General features: G+C 58.1%; 1 protein-coding gene across 1 annotated transcript; it reads left to right on the forward strand.

The window, feature by feature from the left end:
• Positions 1-311: 311 nt before the first annotated feature.
• DLL4 (delta like canonical Notch ligand 4) lies at positions 312-9,090 on the forward strand. The gene is made up of 11 exons (XM_068535581.1): positions 312-377; positions 489-758; positions 1,250-1,307; positions 2,093-2,356; positions 2,770-2,830; positions 2,917-3,047; positions 4,567-4,736; positions 4,920-5,139; positions 6,297-6,999; positions 7,511-7,619; positions 8,155-9,090. Exons 1-11 carry the CDS (start codon positions 312-314, stop codon positions 8,158-8,160), a joined length of 2,058 nt encoding a protein of 685 aa, XP_068391682.1. The 3' UTR covers positions 8,161-9,090.
• Positions 9,091-9,993: the final 903 nt, after the last annotated feature.

The raw sequence follows: 9,993 nt of genomic DNA on the forward strand, positions 1-9,993 counted from the left end.
TTCAGTAGCGGCGCTGAGCGCAGGCTGGGAACGCGAGGCCAAGAGCTGCAGCTCAAGCCGCCTCAGTGCAGTGTACCCGGACACTAGCCTGCTTACAGCCCCAGGATTAGCCCGAGGACACGTCCTCAGCGCAGCCGCCACCCAGCCGCCCTCACCTGGATTACCTACCGCGGCAGTTGGAGCGGAGCTAGCGAGAAGGAGAGACGGGAGGAAAACCCCGAGCGGAGCCTGGCTTTTCAGGGACCCCTCCCGCGGTTGGACGCGTGGGAAAGGTTCACAACCGGCGGGTGGAGAGAGCGACGCCCCAGGGAATGGCAGCCGCAACCCGTAGCGCCTCTGGCTGGGCGCTACTGCTGCTGGTGGCACTTTGGCAGGAGGTAACTTCCCGCGCCCCCTCCGCCCTCTCCCACCGTGCCCTGGGCCTGAGCCCCTGGCGTCCACCGAGCTGACCGCTCTCCTTCTTCCTTCCCTCGGTCCCTGTGCAATAGCGCGCGGCCGGCTCGGGAGTCTTCCAGCTGCAGCTGCAGGAGTTTGCCAACGAGCGCGGCGTACTCGCCAGCGGGCGGCCGTGCGAACCCGGCTGCCGGACCTTCTTCCGCGTCTGCCTTAAGCACTTCCAGGCGGTCGTCTCGCCCGGGCACTGCACCTTCGGCAGCGTCTCCACGCCTGTGCTGGGCACCAACTCCTTCGCCGTCGGCGACGACAGTAGCGGCGGGGGACGCAACCCTCTCCAACTGCCCTTCAATTTCACCTGGCCGGTGAGCACAGCCTGGGCGCCCTGGGGAGGTCACGAAAGCCGAGAGAAGGGGTTTCCCTGGGACCAAAGCCTTCTCCCTAGATTGCCTCGCTCCCCTCCAACAAAAGGGGGGGCACTCTTCTGATCCTTCTTTCCGACTCTTTCCTGGGACCTCACCCTCCTGTAGGCTCTCACCAGTCTATCTCTTCCCAGTTCTACGCTCTATCTTCTCCCAGCGCTAGGGATACGATTTTCATCACCTACAACCCCGGCGCGTGCTCCATCTCAGAAAGACTCCCGCGTACATTCCCTCATCCCTCAACTCTCCTCCTACCCGGGGTTCTCTCGCCTTCCTAGCTCGCGCGCGATGCTGAGTGCAGACCCGTTACATAGACCCGGGCGCAGTAACTGTATCCTGCAATTAGATTAATTAAACCGGCTGCCGAAAGGCACCCCCACCATCACCTGTTCACCTCGCTCTGTCTTTCCCCGCCCCCTCCTTTCCGTTCCCAGGGTACCTTCTCACTCATCATTGAAGCTTGGCACGCGCCAGGAGACGACCTGCGGCCAGGTGAGTAGCTCGCTCCGCGGCCACAGGGGGGCGACACGGCGCAGCGCCGAAAGAGTTAATCTGTAATAGGCGGGGGAAGTGCGGGGTGGGGGCGTGGGGGGCAGGACGCTTAGCTAGGCCGGGAGCTGCGCCCCGCGCTGGACGCTCGGATTCCGCCCGCTGCCTGGACTCTGAGCACAATTGCGTTTCCTGCGGGTTATTTTTGGCGTGGGAACGCGGGGAGCACGGCGGTGAGAAAGGCCGAAGCTGCCAGCGCCGCTGACGGGCCCCTTCCTGTATTTTACACCTTTCGCGAATTCCGCTCCTTTGGAAAGGGAATAATGGCTTTGGGATGTTGTTCTGACACAGAGGAAAAGGATATTTCAGCAGCACAACAATTCTCACTTTGCAAAGGAAAAAGAAAAGCATTACCCATCTCTGAGGGCAGAACCCCTGAATGGGCACCAGAGGACCCCTTGCTCCCAGGGTCCTCAAAGGCCTGGAGAGCTTTTCTTTTTCTTTTTTCTGCCCCCCCCCCCCCGATTTTGACCTCTTTTCCTCTTTCCCCTGCCTATCTGCCTCCAGAACATTGGGATATCTTAACATCCTTCTATTGTCCCCTTTTTGAATGGTATCAGGCCCTCTGCACATGCACACACAGAGCAGCTAAGCAGTGGGACACTTGGGTTCCTCTGGCCTGCGTTTGCTGGCAGGTGGGGTCATCTGGACAACTGGTTTGATCCAGCAGTTGCTGGCACTCTTGGGGACTGGCTGCCCTTCCTTGACCTGGCCCTCTGCCCCTTCAGAGGCCTTGCCACCAGACGCGCTCATCAGCAAGATCGCCATCCAGGGCTCCCTAGCTGTGGGCCAGAACTGGTTACTGGATGAGCAGACCAGCCCTCTCACAAGGCTGCGCTACTCTTACCGGGTCATCTGCAGTGACAACTACTATGGGGACAGCTGCTCACGGCTATGCAAGAAGCGCAATGACCACTTCGGCCACTACGTGTGCCAGCCAGATGGCAGCCTGTCCTGCCTGCCCGGCTGGACTGGGGAGTACTGCGAACAGCGTAAGCAGCCAAGCTCCCACCTGCCTGGAGGGGGGTCCCCGGAACAAACACAGTGGCATCTTTTCGGCTGCAGCCTGCCTCCCTTGGAGAGCGGGTCTGGGCTGTCCACTAACTGGGCCTCAGTAACAGCTGGGGATGCTTAGGATGGGCTTGGACTCTGCCCTCCCTCTTCTTAGTGCTCCTCCCCGTCGTGCTAAAGCCCACAAAGACCCCATAGTTGCATTCCATCCAGCCTGGATTCTCCTTCCCTGTGCCATCATTTCTCTTTAAGACATCCATGGCTCCTCTGGGAAGCCAGGAGTGGGAATTGAGCCCAGGAGAGCTGGGGGGCACCCCCAGGGCCAGGAGAGGGAGAGTGGGACTTCAGAGTCGTTGTCATCCCACTCTCACCCAGTGCCACTTTCTCTCCTCAGCTGTCTGTCTTTCGGGCTGTCATGAACAGAATGGCTACTGCAGCAAGCCAGCAGAGTGCATGTGAGTAGCGGACAGGAAGCGGTGACGGGGGAGCCGTCCCCTGTCCAGGCCCTCACCTCACCCTCAGCTTTTCTTTTGTTCTACAGCTGCCGCCCAGGCTGGCAGGGCCGCCTGTGCAATGAATGCATCCCCCACAACGGCTGTCGCCATGGCACCTGCAGCACCCCCTGGCAATGCACTTGTGATGAGGGGTGGGGAGGCCTATTCTGTGACCAAGGTGAGTCAGGGCAAAGAGAGGGGACGGAGAGCTGGGCAGGGCATGGGAACCAGAGTTGTCACCTGGACCCTTCCTACTCGATGACTGCTGAGTCGGCTTTCCCATTATCCTTCAAGGAATTTGGGATTGTAAGGATCTTAACAACTGGCTTAGAACAAGATGGTGGGTCCTTCTTCCTTAGGTGCTGGGAAGGAAGGGTGGCTGGAGAAGCCAGGAGGGTGACATGTTGGTAACCTGAAGGTTGCACTCATAAATTCCAGCAAGGCCAGAGAGAGGGATGCCGGGCTCAGTTCCTCTTTCTACCTTGTAGTTACCTATTAACCCCCTAAGTGTTTGCTTACCTACCAGGGCTGTTTGAGCAGCTCTCCCCTAAACAGCTGCCTGGTGGGGTGTGCCCACTGGCTGCCCTGAGGCTGTGGGTGAGCTGGGCCTCTGGGCGGAGTGACATCTAACCGCCTTCTCGGTGGGGCAGAAACAGCCTCCCTTGTTTTCCCCAGTAGCACTTGCCAGGCAGCTGCCCAAGCCCACACTGTCCTCCTGGTGTTCAGGGGGCTGGTCACTCTTTTGGCTGCACAGGGGTCTGCCAGCCCCAATGATGGGGGAGGGGGCCTTTTTTCCTTCATCCTCATAGCCAGCTGCAGCGCGTGCCTCCCATTTTCAGGGTCAAATGGGGTGGCTGCTGCCATGGAGACACCAGCAGAGGCCTGGGTAGGGTGGGCAGGACGCTTGCCAGGATAGAAAGGACTTGCCTGGGCCCTGACTTGCTGGCAACAAGGGGCTTGGAATTCAGCCCCTGTGTTCTTCGTATGTGTGTGTGTGTGTGTCACTTTCTCCCCACTCCAGTCGCCCCAAACACACACACACACACACACACACACACACACACCTGGCTCCTGCCCTCTCTCTTTCCTCTCCCCACATTTGCTCCCAGGTGACACGGTCATATACTCATCTTATTCAAACAGAGCCCTTACAGTCCCTGTATTTGCTCTGTCTGGTTTTCCTTCCCTGTCCTTCCCAAATAAGAAAACAAATACTTATATTTCAAAATACCCTCGTAACGCATTTCGCTGTAAAAAACGCCTGGCAACCACTTATCGTGGCTCTCGCCTCCCCTCTACTCTTACCACCTGTTAAAATTGTAGCCCCTTTCCAGGCTTACCTCAGATGCCCCTCCTCCACGAAGCCTTTTCTGACTTCCTCCTCAACATGTGGCCTTGCTGTGCCTCCTCTTCTTTACCTTTATTCTCCCCTGGCTGCAGTGCTTGTGAGCTTACCTGTGGGCAGTTAACTGTCCAACTGTGTTTTTTCAACTTTGATTGATTGCACTCCTCAGATGTGGTTCCAGGTGCTTTAATATACCCGATTTCACTGGGGGAAGAGGAAGGGTATTTGGGCCCGGAAGACTTTGAGTTGACGCCTCTGGGCCAAACATGGACGGTGAACTTGAACTCCAAGGAGCCTGGAGGTTGGGACCAGTCTTTGGCTCTGCTCAGCCGGTCGGTTCCTGTCTCCGCAGATCTCAACTACTGCACCCATCATTCCCCGTGCAAGAATGGGGCAACGTGCTCCAACAGTGGGCAGCGGAGCTATACCTGCACCTGTCGCCCAGGCTACACTGGCGTGGACTGTGAGCTGGAGCTCAGCGAGTGTGACAGCAACCCCTGTCGCAATGGAGGCAGCTGTAAGGTGAGGCCTAGGCCAACGCAGGAAGGCAGAGTTCTGGCCAGGCGGCGCCCAGGCATCCCCACCCCAGGCGGCCAGTGGATGTGCACCCGTGGGCAGGCATTGTGGGCAGGTGGGGCCTAGCCCCCCGCCAGGAATCCCTGCCCCCAAGGGTCTGACTTTGGCCCCTTTCTGCTCTCTCTCCAGGACCAGGAGGACAGCTACCGCTGCCTGTGTCCCCCGGGCTACTATGGCCTGCACTGCGAACACAGCACCTTGAGTTGTGCCGACTCTCCCTGCTTCAATGGGGGCTCCTGTCGGGAGCGCAACCAGGGGACCAGCTATGCCTGTGAATGTCCCCCCAACTTCACTGGCTCCAACTGCGAGAAGAAAGTGGACAGATGTACCAGCAATCCATGTGCCAATGGTGCGTCCAGTTGCCTTGCTAACCTGGTGGACTGGCCCTGGGGCCAAGAGAACTTTCTGGTGAGGGAGGGTCGAGAGAGGAGAGAGGCCTTGTCTGTCACTCTGGGTAGGCTGAGACGGATCCCCATCTGCTCTGGATGGTGAAGAGCTTGCTTGATCATCTGGGTGGCTTTGGAAGAGGAGCAGGTTAGCAGTGGGTGCAGGCCTTTGGAGATGGAACAGTATGCACCCTGCCTGGCCTCCATTCCTAGTCACATGTCCTGACCTGGCTGGGGTGGCCTCCGACCCTCCCCAGGAAGTCCTGGGCTAGAGAGAGGGACCTTGGAGGCCTCGTGTCCCTCCTTGAAAGAGGCTAGCACGGTGAGGGCCCTGCTCCTGGAGGCCTCACCTCGCCCCACGGCTACAGTGAGCCTGGCACAGCATAAGGCGTCTGGAATGTTCAGCATTTTGGGGGGCACCAAGCATGTTGGTTATCTTTGTCTCCTTGGTCTTCTGGTGACCCTCTGTGAGGCAGGCAGACAGCACCGTGCAGGAGAGAAGCCTTAGGAGCTGCAGAGGGATTGGAAGGGCTGAGATGGAATCTGCTCTCCGGCTAATCACTTAGTTAACTCCCTGGAGCCAGTTTCTTCATCACTGAATGGGAAAATATAGAACCCGTCCTCTGTCTCTCATGTTGCGAAGATTAAATGAAACAGTAATAGATCTATTTGAGCATTTACTGTACACCAGGTATGTGCTCCTGCCTTCATGCATCACCTTACCTAACCTTCAGAGATCTCCTATAGAGGAGACAGCATTCTACTCCAGTTTAACAAATGAGGAAATGAGGCTTAGAAATAAAATAAAGCAACGGGTGCCAAATCCCCAGCTAGAGAGAGACAGCTGAGATTCAGACCCAAGCATACCTGTTCGATTCTACTGTAAAGCTCTGTAAGATGCTGGTAGTTCTTATACACGAGCCCACTGAGGCGTAGAGGACCAGGCTCACCCTCAACTGCAGGTCTCCTGACTCTTTGTGCAGAGCTCTTTGTATTGGGATCTGTGAATGCTGGCCGAGTTCCTGGACAACCTCGGTTCTCGGGATGGGGCACCCTCTGCACCGGGGTGGGGCGGGGGGTCCAAGGAGGTTGCTGACTTGTGGCCCATGTGTACCCACAGGGGGCCAGTGCCTGAACCGAGGTCCAAACCGCATGTGCCGCTGCCGTCCTGGATTCACAGGCGCCCACTGTGAAATCCACATCAGCGACTGTGCCCGCAGCCCTTGTGTCCACGGCGGCACTTGCCGCAACCTGGAGAACGGGTTCGCGTGCACCTGCCCTGCTGGCTTCTCTGGCCGGCGCTGCGAGGTGCGGATGCCCACCGACGCCTGTGCCTCGGGACCCTGCTTCAACGGGGCCACCTGCTACGCCGGCCTTCCCCCGGACAACTTCGTCTGCAACTGCCCCTACGGCTTTGTGGGCAGCCGCTGCGAGTTCCCCATGAGCATGCCCCCCAGCTTCCCCTGGGTGGCTGTCTCCCTGGGCGTGGGACTGGTGGTGCTGCTGGTGCTACTGTGCATGGTGGCAGTGGCGGTGCGGCAGCTGCGGCTCAGGCGGCCCGACGACGGCAGCAGGGAGGCCATGAACAACCTGTCGGACTTCCAGAAGGACAACCTGATCCCCGCCGCCCAGCTCAAGAACACAAACCAGAAGAAGGAGCTGGAAGTGGACTGTGGCCTGGACAAGTCCAACTGTGGCAAACAACAGAACCACACATTGGACTATAATCTGGCCCCAGGGCCCCTGGGGCGGGGGATCCTGCCCGGGAAGTATCCCCACAGTGACAAGAGCTTAGGGGAGAAGGCGCCACTGCGGATACACAGGTGAGCAGCACCCGGAGGCCCAGGGCTCACCAGCGACCCCCTCACGGTACTGCCTGGGCTCCCCCAGGACAGGTGGGAGGCTAGCACCAGGCCCTTGACTGCTGCTAAGCAAACAGGGGCTCTTGCTGCTGACAGGAGGATCCTCCGACAAGATTTCTGCCAGGTTCCCTTTGTCCCTCCTTCCCATTCACTCGTTCATTCATTCACAGATGTCAAGTGTCCACACTGTGTCACCTGTGACCCCCATCTTCCCACGGCGTGGCTTGCCTCCAGTGGCAAACTGGCCTTTTCCAGGCCTGAGACCCTCTGGGAAGGTTGGGGTCCTGTGGCTCTCTTAAGGCCTGTAGCTAACTGCCCGCCAGGCTAGCACTGGGCATCCCCAGTCCCCGTGTCTTCTCCCAGAGCCACCTCTGCCAGTTCCCTTTGGCTCTCCGGGGTCCAGGTTAGCGCCCCACCTCCCTCCAGCCCTCTCTCCATCTCTCCCTCACCGGCCTGTCTTGTGTTCCCTCAGTGAAAAGCCAGAGTGTCGGATATCAGCGATATGCTCCCCCAGGGACTCCATGTACCAGTCTGTGTGTTTGATATCAGAAGAGAGGAACGAATGTGTCATTGCCACAGAGGTGAGTGCTAGGCTCTCCTTCCCTTCTAGCATGTTCCCTCCTGCCTTTAGGGGATGAGAAAGTGGTCCGGTTACTCTTGACCTTAGGGGCCGCTCCTGAAGGGTGGGTCGGAACCCCTCCTTGGCAGGCTGGGTTCAGTGGCTCTCGGATCCCTGCTGGCCTCGTTGCCACAGAGGGTGTGAAACAGGAGCCGTGGTGGTGAGCCAGCCCGGTCTCTTCCTGCTGTGTTAGTGCTGGGCTGGGCGGCCATGGCACCCGGCCAGCTCTCAGGCGCTGCTTCCCAGCTGCTGGTGGGTGAGGGTGGTTGCCTTGTGCCCCTCCTGCCCCTACTCACTGGCTTCCTTCACTGGCCCACCTCATGAGCACAGTCTCCCAGGCATGTGTATGTGTTGGGGCAGAAGACTGGGAAGGCTTTCCCACCTCCTCTTCACCCCACCTGCCTCACTGGCTTCTCTCAGGGAGGCCCAGGGCAACCATGGAGGGAGTGCTTGTACCCCAGGGTAACCCACTTTCCTGCTCTCCACATGCTCCCCAGGTATAAGGCAGGAGCCTCCCCAGGACATCCCAGCTTTGCCCCAGCAGCTGGACCTTCCTTCTGCATTGTTTACATTGCATCCTGGATGGGACATTTTAAATATGCAACGTGCTGCTCTCAGGAGGAAGAGGGAATGGCATGAACTGGACAGACTGTGAACTTGCCAAGAGATGCAGTACCCTTCCACATCTTTGGGTGTTTGTCTGGCATCAGATTGGCAGCCACGCCAGCCAGGGGAACAGAGGAGAGGAGAGGTGCCACTTGGACCCGCCCTGCCAGCAGTGGCCTTCAGAGGGCTCCTTTGGGGCTCTGGCCTATTTTCCAGAGAGAGTGGCAGTGGCCCTGTGGGGCCCGGAGCTGCTGTGGCCTCCACTGGCATCTGTGTTTCCAAAAGTGCCTTGGCCCGGGCTCCATGGTGACAGCTGGGTCCAAATCAGAGAGGAGAGAGGAGGCCAGTAAGGGCAGGGCCGTCTGTGGGCCAGGAAACCATCTGGTGCGGCTCTTGGCAGGAGTGTCCCTGCAGGTGAGGTGAGCGCCCTGAGAGGAGCGGGAGGAGCGTTTTCTGCCCCGTGCCTCCAACCGCTGCATGTGGGCCTTGCTCCTAACACCATCCCTGCCTCTCCCTGGCCCAGGCTCTCTGGGGAAGGATACTGGTAAGCCTTACCTGGCTTCCACAGCCTCTGGCCCTGGGTGCCTTGGGCTCCTGTGAGCAGACAGGTGGAGGGCCTGCCCCTCTTCTCAGCCAGAGGCAACAGGCCTAACTGGGGAGCTCAGGGCAGTGATGATGGAAATTCCAGTGAGGGAGAAATTGGGTGCTGTTGCCACCTAGGACCTTTCCTCCCTCAAGCCCATTCCTAAGGCCTCGAGCCTGGGCTCTGCCCACACCCACTACTGCCCCCAGACTACCCTTGAAGCCGATCTTCAGAAATCAATAATATGAGTTTTTATTTTGTTTTTTTTTTTTTTTTTGTAGTTTATTTTGGAGTCTAGTATTTCGATAATTTAAGAATCAGAAGCACTGACCTTTCTACATTTTATAACATTATTTTGTATATAATGTGTATTTATAATATGGAACAGATGTGTACAGGAGTTTAGTACTTCTTGGGTCCTGTCTTTGTGATGGCAGAGTGGGAATCCTTCTGACTCCCCTTCTCATATTGCTGCCGGCTGCCCCCCCGCACCCCTGGCACCTGGGTGCACTTGGACTTGGCCTGCTGTGCTCTAGGCCCTTGTCCTCTTCTAGTTCTTGGGGAACCTGGCCTCACCCATTTCGTCCCCAGCCTGGGCCAGCCTCCTCTGTCTTATGGCTTGAGGTTGGCTGCAGCCCCCCTTCCCCCTCATGCTCCCACCATTCCTTGGGGGTTATGCCCCCTGACCTGAATCTATCCCCCTTTTCTCTCTTCAAGTCTGAAAAAGCTTATGGACACCCTAGTCAGCCTCGGGGATACAGGAATTTGGGGGAAGGAGACAAACCTGCCTGTTTTCCTCTTTTCGAAAGGATTCTCTTGTCAGAGAGCGGGGTCTCTGACCATGACGACATCTGGGCTCTTCCTCCTGCTATTGCAGGGTTTTAGATGGACTGGCAGCCTGCTCATTTTTAAGCCCCGGCAGGGCACTGGTCTTTGTGCCAGGGGGATCTGCCTTGGGTCTGTCCTCCTTGCAGCTGGGCAAGAGAGCTGGCTCTGGGCGCCTGGTCTGCCCAGAGCTGCTAGAGTTGATTGGAGACTGTAGAGAGGGGAGGAGGAAGAAGAGGGAGGCTTGCCTGAGCCCGGGTTTCTCTGGCTGAGGCACTACTGAGAGAGTTTCCAGTCTCTACTTCATGGCTAGCTTCCTCTA

The sequence above is a fragment of the Eschrichtius robustus genome, chromosome 1 (genome assembly GCF_028021215.1).
Source record: "Eschrichtius robustus isolate mEscRob2 chromosome 1, mEscRob2.pri, whole genome shotgun sequence".
In the NCBI taxonomy this organism is placed as follows: Eukaryota; Metazoa; Chordata; class Mammalia; order Artiodactyla; family Eschrichtiidae; genus Eschrichtius; species Eschrichtius robustus.

What these genes read in the sequence shown, in the direction of transcription:
- DLL4 (XM_068535581.1), top strand. Translation starts at nt 312, where the DNA reads ATGGCAGCCGCAACCCGTAGCGCCTCTGGCTGGGCGCTACTGCTGCTG. An exon ending in GCAATGGAGGCAGCTGTAAG is followed by an intron (nt 4,737 to 4,919) that starts GTGAGGCCTAGG and finishes CTCTCTCTCCAG; the next exon opens with GACCAGGAGGACAGCTACCG. An exon ending in CAGCAATCCATGTGCCAATG is followed by an intron (nt 5,140 to 6,296) that starts GTGCGTCCAGTT and finishes GTGTACCCACAG; the next exon opens with GGGGCCAGTGCCTGAACCGA.